The sequence below is a fragment of the Sinohyriopsis cumingii genome, unplaced genomic scaffold, assembly GCF_028554795.1.
Source record: "Sinohyriopsis cumingii isolate HCF-2022 unplaced genomic scaffold, ASM2855479v2 utg000127l, whole genome shotgun sequence".
NCBI classification, from domain to species: Eukaryota; Metazoa; Mollusca; class Bivalvia; order Unionida; family Unionidae; genus Sinohyriopsis; species Sinohyriopsis cumingii.
In genome coordinates this window covers 3745694-3770859 of record NW_028315871.1, presented here as the reverse complement: position 1 = coordinate 3770859, position 25166 = coordinate 3745694, and the positions used below count along the sequence as shown (strand labels likewise).

The following is a 25166-nucleotide window of genomic DNA, read 5'->3' as shown; positions in this document are numbered from 1 at the left end:
TTTAAAACTGGAGTGCACATTAGATATCAACCAAGGTATACACTGTCTGCTCTCTGACAAAAGTGAGAAATAAGCATCGAAATCACCTTTAATTTCGGTGTGAATGGCTGATCCCAATCCGTCAAGTGTACGAACTGTTTGTTTGATATTTTGCATTCATTAACCATAAGATTCCCCAACAAACAACTGCCATCAATGAATGCCACAAGCTTAAATAGCTTGTTGAAAATGCATGATGCGGATGACAAACCATTTGGCAAGCAAGTAACTTTATATATGCCCCCAAAAAACAGAAAATGCAAATACTTCCTGTTTCTGAACAGATCAACGGGCTTCCTTCGAGTCAACGGATGCAAAGAAACAATTTCTTTTTCTCAAGTCATTAACACCTGTTTTCAAACTTTCCATTAAAAATGTATCTTCTCAACATTTGTATAGAATTATTTTAAATTCAAAATAAGTTTCACGGACCCGTCTTTTCTAAGTTAAATTTAAATACATGCCTTGTATTCAGAACCCATGCATCAGAAGTAATATTCTGCCATCCTTAAAGGGGCCCCGAGTGGCCGAGTGGTCTAAAGCGCTCTTCGTTACGGATCACTGCCATCTCACCTCTGTCTGCGGCGGTTCGAGTCTAGGATTCAGCCAATGTGGGTATGTGAGAAAGCTTGCCAGTAGCTTCTCGTGGGTCGGTGGTTCTTTCCGGCGTTTTACCGGGTTCTTCCTCCACCATTAATATTGGCCGCCATGTATAGCCTATCGCGTGCTGAAAAATGGCGTTAAACCCCACAACAACAACAACAACTGCCATCCTTAAAAACATCATGAAATCGTCAGGTGCATTGTTTATACAAGAAACGTTTTATGCACTTATATGATTCTGCATATTAATAGTCTGGGAAGAATTGACTGATCCTTCCGATGTTTGGATAAGCCGGTTCATTGTTTGTGAACTTTTTTGAAGCCTTGAATCCAGTAATTGTGGGCTTCCACTGATGATATCCGGTTCAGGGAATTTCCCTCCCGTGAATAAGATCGTCGTGAAAAAGGCACAATTATTTTAAAATTTGAGGCTACTTGTAACTTTGCTGATTTATGTTACCTTTTTCACAGCAGCTGATTCCAGGCTTCTGAGATTCATTAAGCTTAGTTACCTACCAATTCAGCTTATCTAAAACAAACAGTTTGTGATGGGGTTCGATGCAGCTCAGCTGGGTGGATACATGTCAATTAGGTCTGGGGTTTTTAGTTCACGGCGCTTAAAACTGAAATCGTTGAAGGGAAATGATGACATTTTAAAAATGACCATGACAAAGTCTCTAACTGAATCCTCCAGTAATTATCGCAGATTGTTGCTATGCTTCTTAAACAATTCCTTTGCCCGTATGGTGGTGACCAACATCTGCCACAACTGAGTTTTGTAGCTTTTGAAGTGATATATCAATACTCGTGACCTGTTTTGACGTTGCACTCCAGACCTCAATATTTACTCTGGTCACCTTTAAACTGTAACAATTTCCTAGTCTGAGATAGTCTCCTGCAATGAGTTCACGTGGTCGTGTGGTAACACTGAACGTAGTCTTTTACTGTGGACTCCCCCTAATTTTTCATCCACATTTGGGCCCTCTTTTTCGTTTTGTAGCAAACAACTTTCCAACTCAGCAAACAAGTCATCATCGTTTAAAATGACCTCGGCGGAATCTGTATCTGGCATAATTAGCCCTGCAACATCCACGTCCGAGTCGACGTCTCCTTCGTCATGCATTGAGTCCAAATCCTTTCCAGAAAGACCAATGTGTGTCCACCCTGCATAAATCTTAGCTGATGTGCTTGACATTTGGGTTTTACTAGCAACACTGGCCATGATCTCTTCCATTTTCGTTATGTGCGCATGCATTTTTGACACACCATCTGCATTTTGTGTCCACAACTGACATTGCAGGCTAATTATTTATCAAGGGTAGTCGTATCGGTTGTTTGGGCAGAAATCACTTGACTTGTGCCACTAGCAGACAATGGCGTTACATCATCTTGTTATTGCAATGGTTGACCTTATGTAGCTTTTCCTAGCTGCCCAACATGTGCCTCGCTAGGCCTCGCATCTATGGAGGCAGTTGCTGATGGCAAATGCACTCGTTTCTCCATCAAATCCGTGTCTTGAAAACGCACATCATCTGTGACGCCTTCCTTGCATTTTCGACAATTTCCCATTATTTGACTTCTTAAGCCTGTCCACTCTTGAATCAGCATTGGGCAGTTGGAACCCTCCATTGTTCTAAAGCTGAATTTCAGCGAAACTGTAAAAGTTGGGAAACTACCCGCAACACTTTGCCTCCGCAAATGTGCAACCCAATTTGCAGAAATTACTGCTCCGGAATGGACAAAACCGACTGCAAAAGTTTTCTTCCGAGATCGTATATTACACTGTTATTATTGACGTGTTCTTCTTTAAGACTTGCTCCCAAACTGTACTCTTCAATGCGACCGGAGTTAAATAATACTATTTATAATAATCCTGATTATGAGATTCCTATTATTTTCACACTGCATAGATTGGTCAGGTGGGGACTTTTACAAAGATAGAAATTGTGATATGTTATGTATTGAGCAGGATAAAACTGTGCTTTAGTCCTGTATTTGTGTATATTGTGTAGATAATAAGAGAACTAAGCAAATTAATTAGTTCTTATTTTTGATTCTTGTTTCATATGTTCGAGTATTTATATCAGTCTGCAGATTTGTATATTGTTGTTGTTAGATCATTTGAGAGGAGACATTTGTTAGAATTATTCATTGTAATTACACAGTGCTTATTATACTTCATTATTATTCTGGGACTATTATGAATTTATTCAGAGGAGCTCTGGACAATACTATCGTGATACATTAGGACTATTGTCAGACTAATACATTCAAGGATCTAAAATTCGTCAGGAATATTCGATTCTATTTTACATGTTACAATAAATTAGTTCCTCATAAAGATTATTTTTATAACACTGATAATTAATTTATTTGTTAACCTGTTGCTTTTTTCTTTTTTCTGATTCTTAATTTATGACCACAGTCATAACATTATATTATATTATATTATATTATATTATATTATATTATATTATATTATATTATATTATATTATATTATCTTGTGTGTGTCAATGTGTAAAAATATTAATTTTGTAAGAAATCCTATTTCAAAATAGAAGCTTTCAGCATCTTCCGTTTCTTTTGTGTCTAACTTAATTTACTAACTTAATTTATTTTGGTAAGAATTAATAATTTGTCCTATGCCATATTGATCATATACAATGGGTACTATGATATCAAGGGATTATAGGGTTAATGGAGAACATAAAGCTAAAAGTAAACTTACTATCCGACAGACCTTTTCTCAATTACGACATTTAGCTACTATCCATCAATTGGTTGTCTGCTATTCAGCTACTAGGTTTCTACTAGCTACTCGGGTACCAGCAATACGCTATACGGTTGTCCACTATCAACATCCAACTATCTACCATCCAACCCTCAGTTGTTTTGTATATAAGACCTATTCATATTTTATCGGACATCATACTGTCTAGTGCCGCACACACCGTTGTAGTGAATAACACCGAGTGATTCAGCACGCATTTATATAATATCCATCACTCACAAATCTAATATCCAACACACATATATATGCTGTTATACACCTGACAATATTGTCCAATACGCCAATAGCATTGACCAATAACCAGTCATCTAGTACCCAACATGCCACACTTACTATCATTCCTTTCAACAGTTAAAGTGACCAATACCATCTGCGTTTATTAACCAACGGAATGTGAAGGTGCAAAAGAAGAGGGTTGACATCCTACATGACAGTAGGAGTGCTAAAACACACTATCTATCAAGAGGGTAGGAGTGTTTGCCTACCTGTATGTTAAACACCTATAATGACAACGATTGAGTTTCTGAGATAGTTTGCTGACCCTAAAAAGAGTCGTTGGTGTTGTTAGCTAAAGAGTGTTGATGCCAATGGCGCCATCTTACTAGCAATATGGATTCGATGGGAAGAAATGAGGAATTAATTTTCCATCATTACATTTACTCGTTGATTTTATTTTCAGACACAATGGAAAATAAAAAGGATATTACACTGATCGTATCCTCAGTCCTTTTCGGCCTGGCCGCCTGTCTCTTTGTTGCTGCTCTAGTGTTATTTATCCGTTCAGGGAAAAGTTTATGTATAGGTATGTTACCAATACAAAACAATCGCTTTTTGTTGCTGTCTCTGTCTCTCCTTTTTCACTTTTCATGCCTCCCTCCATGTATATGTCTTTTTTCTGTCTCTCCGGATTTGAGTCTCAGTTGATTACAAAGATAACTGGTATGATAATAATATTTCTCTGTATATAATTCCAGTTACATTATTTGCATCTATTTGATTTCTCTAGGTTTGACAATTTCCGCTCTGACTGGTTTGTATTCGAAACCTCTACAAACTTTTGTGTAAAGGAATCCAGAGTGACTGTTTATATTAAAGAGTGAGTTAATTAAGGTACCGTTTATGTCACCATGGTGGCAAATGGGGTGCAGATATATTGGCGAAATGTGCATGGAAAGCATACATTGGCTGGCCTAAGGTGGCGGAGTTAAAATAGTTCCCAGTGTTACGGGATACTCGTATGGTTTCTACGGCATGAACGGCTGGCGGTACGGAAACCTGATGAAGATAAACCATGTGCGGTTGATACATATTTGGCAGTTGGTGAGATCCGTGGTTTTGCATTGATTAGAGTAAAAGTTATGTTTAGAATGGACACGTTGGGCTTTCTAATTTACAACTGAAGTTGTATGGGAGTCTTTGGAAAGTTGGGACAAACTTATGACTTCTAGCGGGAATCGCGCCAGGGTTTGACAACCGCTTGGTCATGTAAAGATCCTTGGCCTGTAACAATATGTATAATGATTGTTGTTAGTTTCATTATCATTATCGTTATTAAAAAGTTTTACGATTGTTTGCTTGTATCAATAAGAGGATTTATAATTTTGTAATTAGCAACTGATTACACACACTAATTTCTTCTAAACATATGTGAGTAATATTCCATACAGTAAAGCTGTATTTAGAATCAGCATGCTTATTTTCTAGTCACTTAAATTTAACATTTTCCTTGACTTATTTATTGTAATATATAAATGAGCAAAATTAAACGCCAAATATGGAAACAGCTAAAACAGAGATAACTCTCATTTGTTGTATAACTGGTTCAATCGTTATTGTAACAAGCAAACATATGTATCAATTTTTAATTTTTCTTCAAAGCTTATAAGTGATATCAATTATTCACGTATTTACTCAACACACAGTTTGAGCAATGACCTTTTAAAAAGACTATTATTTTAATCGTGCACAATATATTTTTAAACTATTTGTTGCTTAAAAAGAATTTGCCTGATTAAGATCATGTCCGCTGCTTGAATCTTAGATTTTGTATCATCTATCTTTGTTTCCTCTTTTAAAAGGAATATTGACATAAAGTATCATGTATTAAATATATGCTATTGACATATATGTACACAAGAGAAGTCTCTTAGAAGCTCAACTTCCCTTTGAGGATTCTTATATGAGAGCAACATATTTATTATAACGTAAGGATTACTTGCTGTACAACACCAATACTTAATTAATGTACACATTAATTTTATACAGTATATATTTTATGTGTTATTTCATAAATAGCGGCAAGAAGATACGCCTTTTGAGATTTCTATGATCATTCATCTTCATTTATAAATAAATCATTTTACAACAATTCATGTATTTCAGATGCTGCGAACACTGAAGTAGACCATTATTATAATTTTATGTTTTCGGCTCATATAAGCTAATACCGTATTATAGGTCCCTACCCAGAAGATGTTTTACAAATTTCTCAACTTAGGCATTATCAAGGGACACAAAAGACTAATGTAAAAATTATTTATGAGACCAACATATTTATACATGTCTTACAGTACTTTGACAACAAATAAATGCATGGATTCTTACATCTGTGTACAATAACTGCAGTGTTTACACATTTATGTGATATCAACTGGAATAGTGATTAAAACTTTGGCAAGTGATGTAATTTATTGTAATTATGTAATTATGTTGTTGTCTTTGGAGGTAGCCATAACATTGAAGTCTTTATGGTAGATGATTTTGTAGGACATATCAATATGGCATACGTTTGTAGAGTGCTGGTTTTCATGTGTAATCAGTAGCGAGTTTTATAGTTCTTTTCTACTGTAATGTTACTGGAAATAGTTTGTTTCGAACATTCTTTAAGTTTCATTGTTATATCAACCATTTTTTGCACATTGATTGGTGTGTTTTCAAGCTGAGTTACATCATCGGATAGTGCTGGATTTCCAGATGAAGTTGACCTAACAAATAGCCCTAATTTTGACAACGGTAATTTGTGTAAAAGGGTATTGATATAAGAATGTTGATACAACACCACCATTGGAAAAGGTTCGGACTTTGATTCATAAAGACAATGCTTTGTATATTTGAATATCATGTTCAGATAATGCAATCATATTAATGTAATCATTCCTTTATTTCATTGCCAGTATTCTGAAGTGCAGGAAACGTTCGGAGTGATTTACAGTAGCAAATGTATTTTGGATATCAGATGACATGGCCAATCATATTTTGGTGCATAGTTGATCATAGTTCTAAAATGGAAATAAACTTTGTTTAATTGAATAATGCTGTTATATTCCTTAGTCCCTTTTGTGACTCATGTTGTTCCATATTAGGAAGTACGATATAGTAATCTTACACATATAGAGGCATGATCATCATGGTCGTAGTCTTGGTACTGATCATAATAGCCATCGTCATTATTGTGTTCCATATATCTAATCCACCCAAGTTTTTGGTTCAGTCTTGAATTGTTTTCCCTGACGTAATTGTCATCGACTTTGTACATACATACATATATAAATAAATCCATCCATGCATTTTCCTAAGATGTTGTCTCCCTTGCAAAAAAAGGGGGAAAACTATAATTCACTATCGTGGGACCCATGCATTTCTTTGTCATAGCATTCTGCTTATATATATATATATATATATATATATATATATATATATATATATATATATATATATATATATATATCGCGTGTATTCAAGGAGAGGCCTCATGTAATGAACTTTGCTTGTAGCGATATTATATATTAGGATGGCCATAGCATAGTGTTATGAAAATAGATGGGATGGAAGGACGTACATACGTAAACACACACACACACACACACACACACACACACACACACATATCCAGAGTAAATTTACTAGAAGCATATCATTAAGTTATTAGAACACCGTTTATACTTGGAACTATCTCCACTTTACTCTTAATTCACTTATATTATTATTCCTTTTAGGATGCAAGAATAGCATAAGGTAAATCATTTTCTAAATATTCACATTCAGCTTTGTACCAGTTCGAAATCAATACAATTTGAATAAAACAACAGTTTAACTTAAACTACAACATTTTTTTATTAACCTAAATTAGTCTTTTGAGGAATATTTAAATTTTCATACCAATGTTTGCTACTAAGTTCAAACATTAGGCGTGTAAATCAAGACTGAAGCATACTGTTCTCGTGAGAGAGAAAGAGAGAGTAAATGACGTTTAAATTAAACACGATAACATAATAATTGGAACTTCTTTTCCACATGTTTGTTTGATTCTGTTTATTCAGTCTTTATCAAGAACGATTCAGTCTCACTTCACCTTTGACCTGTCACTGAAGTAATCTCTGTACTTTTTTTTAAAAATCCAGATGCAAGATACAAATTTTTTATGTATCAAAAGTGTTTATAGGCCTAGCAATATAATTGGTGATAAAGACACTGTTTGATTGTTAAACTTTAGTTCTTAATTATTGACGTTCAACAACTAGATCTGAGATGGCTTCTGAAAAATTACCAGTCGCGCATTATGTTATTAAAAGATTATTTGCAGCACTATCTATCTATTGAAATAGAGAAGGTTATAAAAACAAATTAAATGAGAGAAGATATTGTGTATTGTGTATAAAAACTCTTATTAAATTCAAAAATACAAATTTTCTTCAAACTGGACACAATTACATATATTACATCTTCGTGTTAGGATATAGTTTTTATTTTATAAATTAAAAATGAACATATTCTGAAAAAGCTAACAGTGCTTTAACATTCAAAATGTAAAATTTACTTACAATGTACAAAACTCTAATGCACTTATATTATTTTCAATTATAGATTTTTAAATGTTCTGTCGATTGTGTCTGAGATCTTGACATGTTTAATGAAATACTGTATACGTCTCATTTATGTTTGTAAGAATAATGCTCTTTTATGTCTTTTAAACAGTAAAACGGATCCAAAAATCAACGATATCCAACTTTGCCAACCAAGGGACAATGATGGTAAAATATTTGCTTTCTCTCAGAAAAGAACATCCCATGTATGTTTTGTCAAAACATAATACGTTAAGCTAGGAATTAAAATTCAGTTATGTTCACGATCTCTAAGGAATACACTTCAACTTCAACAAAGATGTTTTTGTTCGAATTGTATTAAAATTCTTTGTTGAACCCAGGGGAAGCAGCCAATACTTTTCTTTAAACAACATAAGTCTTTCATATAGTAATTCTCCTTTGTTTGAACCGATGTCAAGGTATCCCGTCAGTTGTTCATTATTGTACCTTAGCATGTGGAAAAGAATGTGTTTCTAGACGAAAAGTATGTAATGTGCAATGATATTTTGGGGAGACGAATATGCGTATTCATTTGGTCATGGAGCTCTTCTCTGCACATATTATATGCAGCTATTACTTCTGTCTTTAACACAATATTTCAAGATTTATAAGCAATTGTCAGAATCGTGAAATACCAACATTTCTGAGAATCTTTTCATTCGAAGAGCCAGTGAAGACCCTGTTCCATTTCAGACGTCTCTTCAAGGAACTTACCCATACAGCTGATGTTTAATTCTGTAAACAGACTTCACAAAATATACTGGCAAATATTTTTAAGAAAATTTTTTTTTCCTAATTTTATATAAGACAGGCCCAGTGTAGCTTTTGCAGTATACACAATATTGCTAAAGCACGTTCGTCTCCGAGACATTACTGACACTTTTCAGTCTGCAGTGGAGCACTTGCAGTATAAACATATTTAAATTGCATTTAAAGGTTTCAAAGATGTATATACTTAATTCTAATCGGTAACTAGCAATAGATGGATGTGTACCACCATGCACCATCATTTCTTACGTCATTTTTAATTTTTATTTCTTTTCCAAAGAACCTTACAAAAAATACATACATAGGTGTATTAGACGTTTTCTGTGGTCACAGCCAAAAGTCCTACTAAACTGTGTTTTAAAGAAAAAATGTATTTATCCGTAAGCCATAAAGTAAAGAAATAAGTCATAAATGATCAGTTGAAATGGTTTGTCTCTCTACATATATCACTTGTTTGCCCACTATTTTCACTAAACATGTTTCAACCAATATTGTGCAATTGATCCTTTTCAAAGCAAACGTTTAATGCACATTTGTATGGGCTACCTATTAAAAAATAAAATAGGTATTGTACTTATACGATGCCATAGATAGGTACTATGCGGAACCTCTGACACTGAGCTTTTATGCTCTCCTTTTTACGGGATTAATCAGCTCGCAAATACGATACGTGTAAATATTTTCATGTGTCGTATTCTCTATTACTTTATCACTCATCAAGCAGCAACAAAGACATCAAAACCCAAAACAGTGAGTTTATCGAGAGGCAATAACGACATCACAGTTAAAACGATCAGTACAATTGTTTAATTAATACGACGATATAAACTGACCTGGTATACAGTATTTAAATTTATTTATCTATATCAGACCTTTATTACCACCTCATTCATGTCATTCTGAGGATATATATTTGATGCAATTAATTATCATCTTTGGATATTGAAATTTATTGGTAAATTATGCCAAAGGTATGGAGAATGTTCATAGTTTTCGGTGAAATCGTTATACATATTATTATTCGTAGTACTTTTTGTGGAATATTTAAGAATTCGGCAGTAAAACTTATGTAACTCATACACGTACATTTATCACTTGAATGTCTCTTTCAGCCAGTGAGAATTGCACATTATTTTTTTTTCCCTAAGTGCGTCAAACGCTAAAGGCCTACTGTTAATTATAATATATATCCAAGGAAAGGTAAAATGTTTTTATTTTTAACCATGCTTAATGCCCCAATTCATTCTTCCTTAAATCCTTCTTAACATTTCTTATTAGGTTTTCAGGTACTTTTGTAATGTACTTATATTGTTTTGGCATCATGTCTTCCAGGTGTATCAAATTTTCAAGCCTGTACTGGGTAAGTACCCGTTTTTATCGCACAACTACTGTACTTTTCATGTTTTGTCTCCTACTTCTCTTAACTCTTTAAATGTCACAGCCATAGTGACTTCGTATGAGATGGTAACAGAGACATGGCGACTTCGCATGACAAGTAGACGCAGGACAAATACTAATACTTATATATACTGTCAGAATACGTAAAGACAAACATTATTTCACACCACTGTTTTATACTTTCAGTAATTTAAAAGCGTATTGTTTGAAGACAAATAATTTGTGATTATGCTACTCATAGTTTAAAAGACAATATTATCACCAAGTTAGCCATGATAAACAGTTGTGATTGAAATAATTATAAAACAATTTCCTTTGTACAACTGTGTTTGTGGAATTTACATTTTTAATGTAACTTTAACAGTTTGAGTCACATCACTACGACGATCTATATGTAGCAGTTTATACGGATGTATAGCACTGGGGTATGATGCACACATGTGATATCATGTCCCTCTCAGTCACATTATCCTGACACCAGGCCGACCAATCCACTAAACTCTTAATGCTGAGCACCAGGCGAGGCGGCTGCTGGTACTATTGTTTTAGATGTCTTTGGCATGACCTGGCAGAAGTTCAAACCTTCGACCTCGCGCTACAGAGTGTGATTTCGTACAAGAGAAATTCATTTGCGCTTAAATAACCTACGATAGTTTTTGCAGCAGCGTAGATCAGCAATATCAATCTGAAGTGCCTAATACAAAAATATGTCTATTTCTAATTTCATATTTCAAATACCATTTTGGAATGAATTACGATCAGCATCAAATCTTAATTTTTGTACGTATTTATAATCAATACAGCTTAGAATCTATTAAAAAATATCGCAATGAAAACTGATGTGAACATTGCCTAACAGACGTACATATGCTTTTTTGAGCTATGTTCCTCTGGTTGCATTTTCACATCATTGCCCATTCATTAGCTTGTAAACCACAAAGCTTACAAATTCAACATATCCTTCTTCTAACTGGCATGAACGCTGCAAATAAATATAGGTGTGCCTCCTTGGGATGTAATAACATAAGTATAACCTTTGGTTATTAATGTCGATCGACATTTCAGAAAGTTTTAATAGCTAAATGAGTTTTGCACTCATTCAACATATCCTAGTATATCGTGATGAAATGACCTTTTAATGCATGACACGTGCCTTCTAAGGGTTTTGATGTTGATCGTCTATGGGACTGTTTATCTGTTCCATAGCGTCACTTTGAAGATTTGTTACAACTAGTAAACCTAAGAAAACGATCAACCTGACCTGATTCAGTTTGGAGAGCACATTCATTCTCCTGTATTTACACATCACGTTTCACGTGTTTATCTTCGACAGATTTGTGAGTCCTACTGATTGACTTTAGAATTTCACATCACAATGTGTGCGTGTTTGAACATATTGTGATATTGCGTGGCATCCCAAATGTTTTAAAAACATAAATATGCTATGAAATTGTTTTGTTTCTTTCTTTTCGTGTTTGACTGAGATAGAGATATTGCTCGTTCTTGATGTTTAATTTATATTGCATATCTCTATGCCTCATCCGCTCATTCTAGCTAATGGATCATTTCGCTACTCAGATGCAAACAAATATATATATAAAACCACAAGCCTCACAACAATGATGTACAAAAATTAAAGTAATTTTCCCAGATCTAATTTAGCCTAAGATATCCATACTAAACATGCTTGCAATCATGCTATCGTATATATGAGAGTAATCACGAGGAAGTAAATATAAACATGCGCTATATTAAAAATCAGATCTTAGTCATTCAATGGCATGAAATAATTTATGTCTTGTTGAACATTTAAATCTGCTATTTTTACATTGGTAAAGCAGCCTTATTTCCCTCATAGCACATTATTGTTCATAATGGCAATGCCAGTCCAAAACAAATATTATGTCCATGTTAAAACTGTATCATACATTGAATATGATGGTGGGACGTTGCAGAGGACGTGCGCATTTGACATTCATACCTCTACCTGCTTTTATTTACTGTCACTACCAAATTCACCTCCCAAGAAAAAGAAAACTGCCTTTTACATATTATTATAATTTATCAGACATTTCATTAATCATTTTAATGCCTGAAATTGTCACACAGGTTGACAGGTTATTTCCAGTGGTTATTGATAGTAGCTTTAATGTTTAAGCTTTGTGCTTCTTAAATGGTGATCCTTTGGGCTTTATTTTCCCCAGTGGAACATAATAATTATACTGTCTCTCTAATTAAGATTCCTAGGTCGTATACTGATATGACATTCTCCATCAGCAAATTGCCTCCAAATTATGCAAAGAGAATGTGGTGTGGGTTTCAGTTATAAATTGCCATTAGAAATAAAGTCATGAATATTTATCCTATGGGTTTTATATCACAGCGGTTGTCGTGTTTTCGAATCGTTAAGACAGATGCCCAAACTATTCAGTGATTAGCTATGCATGTTTATCAAATGGCAAACAATCATCGCCAAACACATAATTATGTGGCATTTTATTTTTCTTTCGCATCATACAATCGGTGTTGTCTTTGAAAGGGGAGACTTGTCTTTGAAAGGGGAGACTTGTTCCAGAAGTTAAAGCCACTGGTCATTTGTTTTCTGACAACAATTGGATTTGAATGCTAATTTAGATAAACTATGTTTGGCAGACACTGAGTATAATGCATTGCAAATAGTCTCATATTCCGAATTATGAAAGGTTAAAATTTAATGTATTTTAACGGATCAATGGAAGGCTGTATCATATTTAGACTATTTCTTGAAAGGAATGAAATGAGTTATCGGCTACAATGAGATTTTAACAATTGTTTAGGTAGGTTGGTAAAAAAACAACCTTTAAGAAAACTGTCCTTTCATTGACAAGATTAATTGTCTCATAGGTTGCTAGAGATGATATACTTATTTATCCGGTACATTTTACCTTAATCACTTTGTCAATTTACTTTGATGTTATCAAGGAAGAATAATAATAATCAAAATGCTTTTCAAAACATACTAGACAGCATTTCACAAAGGACATAATGAAACCAAATTATGAGATTACACTTTACAACAATCACTGTTTCACAATAATATAGTAACTTGCGCGTGTGGTTGACTTTTCATCTTAACTATTCCAAAGGTCCTTCTCACTCGCAATTCCCCAAAGCCATTTTTAAATCTGAAACAAAAATGCCGATGGGTTATTAGAATATCTTTAGTATGTTACAAGTACACTCATATGGAATCGTAATAATCGTAATATATGTTTGACATCAATAATGAGAGCAATAGTGTTTCTCATTGAAAAAAGGTGTTAATTCATTTTACAATGACTCGGACTAAAATATACCAGTTCTCGAAATATGGTAGTATCGGTATATATTATGAATAGGACTCTGTAGAATAATAAATATAGCGATACAAATGTATAAATATAGCACAAAAGTGTGTGCGTGGCATGAACTGTTATTTATATTGTCCATATAATAATAGTAGTTTTAGCTTCTTTCATTGTTGTATTTCTTAACATTCGTAATGTCTCCAACTTTCTATCTTAATAGAATATATTTTGTTAGTTGACATAAACAAAACGTAAAATAGTGAAATATTTCTTAGCCTACATTATGGGCCCCGGAAGCCAAGTGGTCTATAGTGCTTTGACTTGGCTGATCACTGCCAACTCACCTCTGTCCACTTGAGTTGAGCTCGGCCAGTGTGGGTATGTGCGAAAGTTGCCAACAGCTTTGTGTGGGTTTACCGGGGTTTTCCTAGGTTCATCCTCCACCAGTTATTCTGGTCGCCATATATAGCCTATCTTACGCTGCCAATGGCGTTAAACCCCCAAACAACAACATTGTAACATTAAAATGTTTTATGCTTTGAAACTACCCATGATTAAAGAAAACTTACATTTTACACATGCTCACCAAAACTCTCCCTGCCCCCCTCTCTCTCTCTCTCAGTAGTATCTGAAGAATTAAACTGTATAAATGAGCCAAAATAGTATGCATACCCATCATAATTTTAAAACTATTTTGTGATATTAAACTAATGATACAAAATTGACTTTTATGTATATTGTAAATTTTTTTTGTCATTAAAACCCCAGTCAGTACAATTAGTCTTTTTTGCATGGCTAACACTTAAATCAACCTATTAGATATATTAGAACCAATAAAACAAACACCAATACCCCTTATCCACCCTTTGCTATATTACATATTACCTCGTGAATCATTATCTACCCTTGCTCATATTGTAATTCTACTTGTCTGACCTGCCTAAATATTGCCTTCTCCAGCTTAGTCTCACGGATCCTGACGAACCCCACTAATCTTTATCTCCATCGCTATATTGTAGTTGTGCTTGTCTTGTTTCATTGGGAAAATAAATATCCACTTTCTCAATTTTGTTTACTATGGATCCTCGTACAGATAATAGCGACACATGTATAACCCATCAAATAATGATAGTGTAAAAGAAAAGAAAAAAGGCGTTTCACCGTGTGTAGACCAAAACGAGATCCGTATAACTGTATTATACCATTAATTAGCGTTTGGTTTGTGAAACGCACCTAAACACAGACTTACACCAATTGTTAGTTTCAGCATAACAACTGATTGATTGTTGATTATGCTTGTGCTTGGCAAGATGCCAAGCATAGTCCACTTTAGAAGTCAATAACTACACTAACATTTTAAGAAGTATTTTTCGATTCTCTTTAAAATTCCCAAACTACTGTATGAAGAACAGTGAATATTCAACCGCTGTTATTGTTACATTTACTTTTATTTCACGAAATCTCTTTTGGAACTTCTTTTACACATAAAAATGAAACTAGCACAAACAATGAAATTAGCCACATTGCTCACACAAGATCTCTTCAAGTAAGCCAAAAACATTTCTGTAGCAAATATTGGTATTGGTAATGCATGAAATGAAATAAGTGAAATCAGTAAAATTAGTAAATACAATGTACCCTTTAGCTGAAATGCATTTACTGAACATAATGGAATGCTTTCATTGAATATAACATCATGTGATCTAAAAATGAAATATTTTAAATGGTTTGCTTCTATTGCAGTATATTAGCTATCCAAGATTCACAAATTTCAGTTTGTTTTAACACCGATGATGCATTATCTATATCATTTCATGTAACATTAATTGCATGTGAAATATAATGTAGGTTGTCATTCCGGTAATAAATCACAAATTGCCTATTTTACCTGTCTGTAAAGCAAATTATGATTTAATGTATGAACTAAAACAATAACTTAAACGAAGTCTCTCTCTCTCTCTCTCTCTCTCTCTCTCTCTCTCTCTCTCTCTCTTTTCTTCCAAAATGATGTTACATATTTTCAAACATATCATATCTTTGAAACGCGATTTACTGTCTTCAACCAATTTACATGCATAAACATTTATTGTACATCGGCTAACTGTTAAAGACAGTTGATTATGCATTTACAATGTCCTACCAGTTTGTCTTCCTTAATCATTTAAAAGCCTATATTTGTCTTCGGAAGTTTTTAATGTTTTTCTCAAATCTTATTGTCTTTAGCTATATAGTTAGTATTGCCCTATCACTTGCGCGGAGAAGATCATTTCGCCTCCAGATTGCATACTTTCAATCCCTTTAATTTTCATACAGCCACTGAATCCCCATTATAACAGCACAAACAAGAAAATACCAAGTTGAAAAGCAAATAACTAGCATAACAATCAGAAAAGAAACAAGAAGTTTGGCTTAATCTACTTTACGCTTTGCACAGAAACTTGATGCAGAGAAATAATATATACTTACAAAACCTAAAACCTAACAAATCATTTTAAGTAGTATGCACATATAAAGACAACTGTTACTCAATCATTAAAACATTCTCTCCGTAGTTTACTGCGCTCCACGTGCCATCATGTGAGCTCTTTTATTGTCTGTATAATTATGATCATCCGTATCATCGTCACCTTTGTCATTTACTATTTAACATTATGCATTGCCTATGACACACATAGTATTGCCCATAAATGATCTGCTACATTACAATAGTGATTTGAATTTATTTACTTACAGTAGAGACTATCAATATGAAGACCTGAATACTACCACTTGTTCTACAAATGAATATGAAGAACTATCAAAAGGCAAGTAAACACATACAGTCTTCTTTATCATATCTAGCCCTGTCTCTTTCAAAATGGTCTTTCTATACAGACTTTGCCATATTGTTTAAGTGGTATATCCATACAGGCGATACCGTAAAATAGTAATTGTATACCTATAATGGAGTTATCTTATTGTATTAATTGTACATCCATGGAGGCGTTGCCTTAAAGTATTAGCTCTATATCTATACAGGCTTTGTCAGATTGTGTTAATTGTACATCCATCCATGCGTTGCCTTAAAGTATTAACTGTGTATCTATACAGGCGTTGTCTGATTGTGTTAATTTTATAGCCACACAGGTGTTGTTTTAATGTATTAAATGTATAGTCATAATTTGATTGTTTTAATGTATAAATTATATATCCATCCAGGCGTTGCCTTGATGTATTAATTATATATCTATACAGGTGTTGTCTTACTGTATTAATTGCATAGCTATACAGGCGTTGATTTAATGTATTAATTGTACATCCATACGTTTTTGCCTTAATGTATAGATTGTATATCCATGAAGGGGTTTCATTAATGTTAAACGTGTGTTTTATATGTGTAATGTGATGTATTGCTAGTAAATTTTGTCATCATCGTGTCAGCGCAAGGATATTTTGAAGAAAACAAAGATATGTTTGGTTCTAAAAATATTGTTTCTTATTCGGACAACGAATTGGTTAAAACTATGAAAAAAACTACCAAGTATATCACTGAAAGACATTTAAATTTAAACGGGCTTCATAGTTTACATTACCTTGACTGATATTAGGCTAACATTCTCGTATAATGTTTGATTTGGGGCACTAATACGATTGTAAACATTACAGACTCCTAAGTGAAATGATTTCTTTGGTTCTTTAGGAATATGTTTACAATAATTACGTAAAACCACTCAAATTCCAAAGTGAGCGTGCTTCGTGTTTTCCTTAAGACTATGGTCACAATGTATATGTGGACTACTAAGTGAGCCCATTTGGTAGGTTCTTTAAACATGTGAGTATAATGATTTCCCACACAGTTTTAGTAATTAATATTATCGGATTTTGAGGTACTTAAATGATTTAGCGAAATATGTAATCGATCAATTAAGATACGAGCAAGTTGTTTAATGCAATAAATACAGATGTATAATAATTATAATACAAATGTTGTTATTTCAAATGATTTTGAATATAAAATTGATGGAATAGGTTGATTACCATTATCTTACTGTGATTATCTCGCAACGTGAAGTAAGATATTGGTTTATTGAAAAATGAGTGTTGTATTAACTGCATTCATCCTGCTATTTTCATCCTTTCTGGTTTAAAAGAAAAAAACTAAAATTAAGGGATCTGGCTTAAAATAGCTTGCATTACAACTTTTGATGATGGCAGCTGAAAGTTTCGAAAAAGAGAAAAGAACTTTCATTTGCTAGGTGTCTTTGATACAGTATCAAAGACACCTAGCAAATGAAAGTTCTTTTCTCTTTTTCGAAATTTCAGCTGTCATCAACAAAAGTTGTAATGCAAGCTATTTTAAGCCAGATCCCTTAATACTTTTTGCATCAGTGTTTGCAAGTTACAAAAATATGCAAGATAATAAGTTGTATTGTGTTATCAACTTCAAATAAACAGATGACAACTTACCTGTTGATATATTTATAGACTTGTTCTTTTATGTTTCTAAATAGTACTGTCATTTTCGTATTATTTACTTACAATTTGGTTACATGTGACCAAAACACATAATTAATACGTTTCCTCCAGTAGAATAATAAGCTTATATGAATTATTTTATTTACTGAAATTCCATGTTCTTTCTAACATAGTATTTTCACATTTTCGATACATTTTACAAATAGTATGTGCATATTCTTGTTTTTGACACGCCAACAGGTTTAAATATCACTTTGTGCGATTCTGATTGGTCTAAATATACCCATGAACGTCTTGCGCAGTATACTTTTAACTGATTGATCATGGGAAAATTTAATTTCCACGCCGACTGGAACGTTTTGTTTTTACTGGTACTGTTCATATTTTGGCAGCCATTTTTTTCGAATCGACTGTTCAAAGGGAATTATGGAAAAAGGTTACTTCTGTTTAAATATGCCCGATTTACCTGACATGGGGCCATTATGCCAGATATAGATGATCATACGCTGAAAACTGGCATTCAACCCCAAAGAAGAACAATAACAAGAAATACAACTATAGAATCAACCATAAATACAAGGGTGATGTTAATGTAAAATTGTAAGAGTAACTAAACTCACTTTTGCTCATAGAAGAATTTGAAAATAAAACCGGTCGCCAACCCGCGAGAACGTTTTCCATCCACATCATGTTTACAACGTAAAATAACTCTTAAAAGGTGATGCAACTCTGATTTGAAATAGCATTTGTCTATGTCTACTATAGTCCAAATCGAATATTGCAAATATCTGGTTACCAATACGTTATTGTCAATCTGGAATATTCGCATCCATAATCATCCCTTGACACGAATATAAAACAATTTGAATACTTAGATGTTAATCTGACACTGACACATTTATACTGTTAAACATTGCCTTAATAAAATAAAAATATGTGACACCATACTGCACTTGCATGTTAAATTGTTGAAAATAATGTTTTGTGTGAAATATTATGTTTTTATTTTCGTGAAGACAATTGTTCTTTGAATTATGATTGGTAAAACTAAACTAATACAATTTGCTAGTTATAGAACTGCGCAAAAGTTCCAGGGAATATATTATACGCACAGAAAATGAAAGGTGCATTCTAAGAGTCAGAAAGAATGAAATTATTTCTTCTTCTTCCGCTCCTATTTCCATTATAATGAAAACTAAACGATAAACAGAATCACGGATGGGTAATGATTTAATATTATATTTATGAAACTCCTTGAATAATGTTTAGTTTTTGCTTGGGAAAGCTTCCAAAGGCTGGACATCATTCAACACGTTTAATAAATTGAATATTAAATCACTGCCTATTTGAGATCATCTGTTTATCATTTTTCTTCTCTTAGGGTCCGAAAAGCAGTCAAAGTCTGGAAAACACCTCTACAGCAACATGATAGATACCTCAACAATGTGAAGAATATACACTGAAACGTCTTGTAATGGAGGGTTCATTCCCTATTGAGATGCATCACTGCACACACCAACATCATGCAGACCTCAATAATGTGAAAAATATGCATTCGTACGCCATATACTGGAAGTTTACATTCAGAATTTCGAATCAAGACCACATTTTTAGGGACAATTATGACGACGAAAACTTTGACAACTTTTTAAAGGATATTGTTCTCATAGTTGTTGTTTATGTTTGACTTTATATATAGGCTTCATGTATTTGCCACCCTTGTTAAGTTCGATATGTTTTAATTGCTTTTGTATATAATTGAAAGGTACCTATTCTCTGCAAAATCAGGATTGATTATAGAGTTGGGTTGGTTACACGTACATGTACGTGCAAAGCTCACAAAGACTCGTACACACACACGCACATATATGTATATATATATATATATATATATATATATATATATATATATATATATATATATATATCTGTGTCTGTGTGTGTGTTTGATGTCCATTTGAATAAAGATCAAACATGCTTTATACCTTCCAATCTTGTTAAATCCTGCTGACCCGTCTCAAAATTGTATACTGACTACTGACATCAAACGCTTTTTTTTAATTATACATAACAAGACACTTCAGAATATTGAGTTCTTTCATTGCATATTTTACCTTTTAATCAAACATATTTAAATTGTCGCCAGAGATACCAATTTTTTTCTAAACTGATATATTTGCAGAAACAAAGCATAAATAGGTTTTGTAAGAAACTGGTTTTATGAGAAAGACGAGTTTGATGCAAATTTATTATCGACCCGTAGCAGAGTCGACCGAATAATTTTCTCGGCCCAAAACGAACTCAGCCCACCCAAATTGGCCCATCCATTGCATACTCAGCCTATTGGTCCACGATTTATATCATAGTAATGTGAGATAAGGTTATTTTATGTTTTTATGGTATTTTCATTTTGTAATCTTGGAATGTTTCTATCAATGGTCAGTCATTTACAGGACAAGATACATATCCCAGATTATTACCTTATATGTCGTATAATCAACATTTTGAAACTGTCCTTGTCCTGCCGCTGTGTCAGTTGTTAATTGAGTTGATGGTAGCGCGTGTCTATTCTTACACATGTGATTGTAAACATGTGTTCACACGTGTGAATCCCCAGCCGAGTCATACCAGAGACTTATAAAAATGGTATTAACAGCGACCTCGCTTGGCACTCAGGATTAAGAGGTTAGTGTTAGGGCTATGACTGGGTGGGACATCATGCTACATGTCTGCGGCAGGATGCCCCAGTGTTAGACATTACTATAAACTGTCAGACTGTAGACATCGTAGCGATATTACTGAAAATTGTCAAATCTATGTTAAACATCCAAATCACGCACACACACACACACGTATGAATCTGATTACAGATATACCGTATTTTGCATTAACAGTAAATATTTTCCAGTATTCTACCTTGAATACGTCTCAATTCATGTAAAGCCTTGATGTTAATTAAGATAAAAGATATTTTAATAAAGATAAGGACAGAGAGAAAGAAAACATTTCCAGTTCTGGTGTATGATGGTTACTGTGTGGATTTTTTAAATCTTTACCCTGTTTTATTCCTTCTCTTAATAGTAGCCTAAATTAGATATTTTCTTTATAGAAATTTGTTAATATTTGACGAACTTTTTTCTTAAGCCAATTAACAGTATTTGCTCGCTCTCCCTTTGTACCCTGTATCGTTTTTAAGAACAAAACGCATCATGTATATAAACAATTCACAAAAACTTAGTTATTTCAGTTTTCAATTTATAATGTTTAACTTTGCTGTCGCCGGGAATGCTGAAAACTTTCATCTTTTTCCTAAATGAAAGCTCTCAGTGTAAATGAGCAGATAGACTGCTCACTGTCCTTTTCTGGTTTCTCAAATAGTTCATTTCATTAAAAAATATGTGTCGTGTTCGGATTGTTTGGTATATATTGTTAAATAACAAGTGTTACGAAGCCACACAAGATGAATAGTGATGTGATGTGATTTTGATTTTTAACGTAGCTTTAACAATTTTTCAGTCATATCGCTACGATGTCTGCAATGTGGCAGTTTATAGTGATGTCTAGCACTGGGGCATCATGCCGCAGACATGTAGCATGATGTCCCACCCAGTCACATTATCCTGACACCAGGCCGATCAGTACTAACACTAACCTCTTAATGCTGAATGCCAGGTGAGGCAGCTGTTAGTACCATTTTTTAAGTCTCTGGTATGACTCGGCCGGGGATCGAACCCACGACCTCCCGCATCCAAGGCGGACGCTCTAACCACTAGGCCACCGGAGCGGTCACAAGATGAATAGCAAGGCCATCTCAGTAATAGGTCCAGTATATTACGTGAAGAGTTCTTAATTAAATTTGTATTGGTCGACATTGTTATTGGCCGACACATGCCGTTACCATAGGCTCTCTATAAATTTGGTTCGGTTTCGCACATGCACATATGTATGTGCAGTTCGTTGTAACAAAAATCAAGCCTACTTTTCACGTTCAAATCATCTCAAATCCTACTTACCCAACTTAATGATGCATACTCACATTAAAGTTTTTTTTTATTCTTAACTTGACAAGATTTTCTGAATCTTGCGTTCTTTAATTGTATAGCTTGCTTTTTATTCATCCATGTGTAAATCGTTGTCAGAGATGCCTATTTCCATACAAATAGATATACAGAAATAAATTACAGATTGTTTATTGTTTATTGATGAAACTGGTAATATAAAGAGATTATTGTGACATCGATTGGACCAAGAAAATATAACTTACTAAAAAGCCAAATAATACTGACCTCAATGAGTGAGCAGTATGTTATCATTTACCCATAAATAAAATATATGTGTGAAATATTCAGGAGGGCAAATTCTGCACAAACGAAAATGTCTTAATGAGCCAAGAGAATACTATTTATGGTCATATACTTTAATTGGATTTGGGGATACTACCATATGTACACGATTGGTTTTAATACAACACATTTACTATGGAGAACATTCCAGACAAAAATATTAATCTCCTTTGCTAAAGAAATTTATAAATAACTAGAAGAGTACAAGCTGAACTGTTCTGATGTTGGCGATTACACTGAAAAACAAATGCTATCATTTTGTGCGATACACAAACTCTACTATCCGCACAAACGTACGCACACTCATACAAACCCAAAATATACTCAAAAACCACAATATCTACTGTACACACATGGGAAGCAGAAAATCAAACTCCAAAATATAGCATCCACACAAACGTACGCGCACGCATACAAAGATCATTTCTGCTATCCATACAAACGTACGCGCAATTATACAACACTCAAATTGGCAACTTGAACAGTCTCTTTTCTAGAGATTTGGTTAGCCCAGAGAAGGACTGTTTTTTTTTTAAAAACCTTCAAATGCACCTGGCTAGTGCTGGCCCCACACACACGTATACCCCAGTCCTGCTCCCAATTTACATTTGTTCTTTGGAGCGCAAAGGCGGGTTGAGTGGTCTCATCATCCCAGATTTCACTTTGTCGGATAGTGAAGACTTCCCTTTGTCTTCTATTTTGCAGTCGGGGATGATGAGGTATCCTTATCTCTGGCACTGTTACTAATGGCTTTAGCTGACGTTGTTGTGACTTTTGTGCTGGTTGCCATGCCGGTTGTAATGGTGAAGGTGTCCTCACCTCAGGCTTGACCTCACACAGAGGTCTCAGCATAAGGTGAGGCAGGATTATTGCTTCCTTCTCTTTCTTCTCCTCATCCTCCTCTTCTGTTCTCACACTTTCTTCTTTGTCAAAGAGTCAGCTGGCATACTCCAGGTGCATTTCGAGCTCCAAGAGTTTTGTGATTCTGCTGCTCATTTTTCACAGTTGATTAATCGCGATGGGTAGCCAGACTGATGAGTGCTTCCCTTTATACTTGTGAATCATGGATGTGAAGGAAAACATCCCTACAATTTTTTGTTTGTTCAGAACGCTATGATAGTTTGATTTTAGAGTTAGGTATAGAGAGAAGTCAAAGAGCATGTACAATAATACAAATTGAAAACAAACAAATGACAAAATTGTTTTAAAAAACTAACAACCAACAATTTACCATAGAATAATATTTTTATTCAAAGAATCAAACAAACAATGTTTCAAGCAAATAAACTATTTTAGTAAGGTTGACAACGTAGTGAAGTCAAGCTACACTTCCACTGATGGAAGTCATTGGGCCATTGATGTATACTACGTTTCCTAGCTAAAGAAAAAAGGTAACCATAATGGTTACAAAGCAATCGATCTATTGTGTCATCGTTTCTAAAAGAGTGACGATCAGTGTCTCTAAATGTTTTAAAGAATATCCAAGACTGTGTTGATGGAGAAAATACACACAATATTGACAACACACCATTGAATATATGCCTTGTAATTTCACATTATTAAATTTTGTCGTCTGGGTATTTCTTCTCAAAAAGTCGATTATATTGTCTTCCAAAGGCAGTAATCCAGCAGTAATCCATACGAATCAAAATACTCCACACAACCTTCTATAGAAATGTAGACGGCTACCCATTGTGTTCCTGGGAGATGACTGTCATCCATGTTGATGACAAAAGCTTGATGGTCTTGAGGTTTGCGATCAGGCAGTGTATCCATAACACACACAACAGGATTCCAAGAAGAAGTGTATGAACTGTGGTTCACTAGGTATTACAAATCTTAGGTATCCATTTTTGTGTTGTTATTTTTATTCTTGCTTTGTTTCCGCAGGTAATGTAAAATCATCAATTCAATCTGAACGTTTTGCTTGGAAGTTTCTGACAAGTAACCGTTTCTTCGCTTTGTCTCCACACTCTGAGCCAAGAGAGCTTCGATGTGAAGGATCTCTAGAGCTGTCAGTGAAGGGGAGGAATGATCATCCACGTTTTATACCACTGACGCAACACTGCTTCTTCCGAAATGAGACTCCAAGCTTCGTCCACATACTCGTCCAATTTTACTTCTTGACTCAGCATCAAACATTTATCGTGTTGAATTTGATTGGGATGATCGTTTTGACATCCACATCATTCTTTCTTGATTAATACCATAATTTTGTATGCCAGGTCTTTGGCAAAACAGGAGACTAAATGTTGTTCTTAGTCAGACCATCTGGACTTCATCACTATGTCATCTTCGTCTTTGGCTTGGGGTTCTACTTCCACCGTATCCTCTCATTCCATTTCCATAGATTCTCCAAAATTCAAAGAGGGATTACAGGCTTCCATAGGTTCAAATAGTCTAGAATTACTTCTCTCAAACTGCTGATTTATATCGTATTAGCGAATTAGGCATACAAAATGATGTTCACCGTGTTGTTTACGGGTACTGGGTTTGCAACCTGAAGTTCCACACGAATATGGCTAGATTTTATAGGTGAAAATGTCCCTTGTCGCTGACTTGGTCTGAGTGAAATCAAA

The 25166-nt window shown here is 34.2% G+C and overlaps 1 protein-coding gene across 1 annotated transcript; it reads left to right on the top strand.

The window, feature by feature from the left end:
* The first annotated feature begins 8206 nt into the window (after positions 1–8206).
* LOC149774855 (uncharacterized) lies at positions 8207–23417 on the top strand. Its single transcript, XM_089944664.1, has 4 exons — positions 8207–8465; positions 10398–10425; positions 16523–16593; positions 23293–23417. The coding sequence occupies exons 1-4, from the start codon at positions 8345–8347 to the stop codon at positions 23415–23417; spliced, it is 345 nt and encodes a 114-aa protein (XP_089800790.1). The 5' UTR covers positions 8207–8344.
* Positions 23418–25166: the final 1749 nt, after the last annotated feature.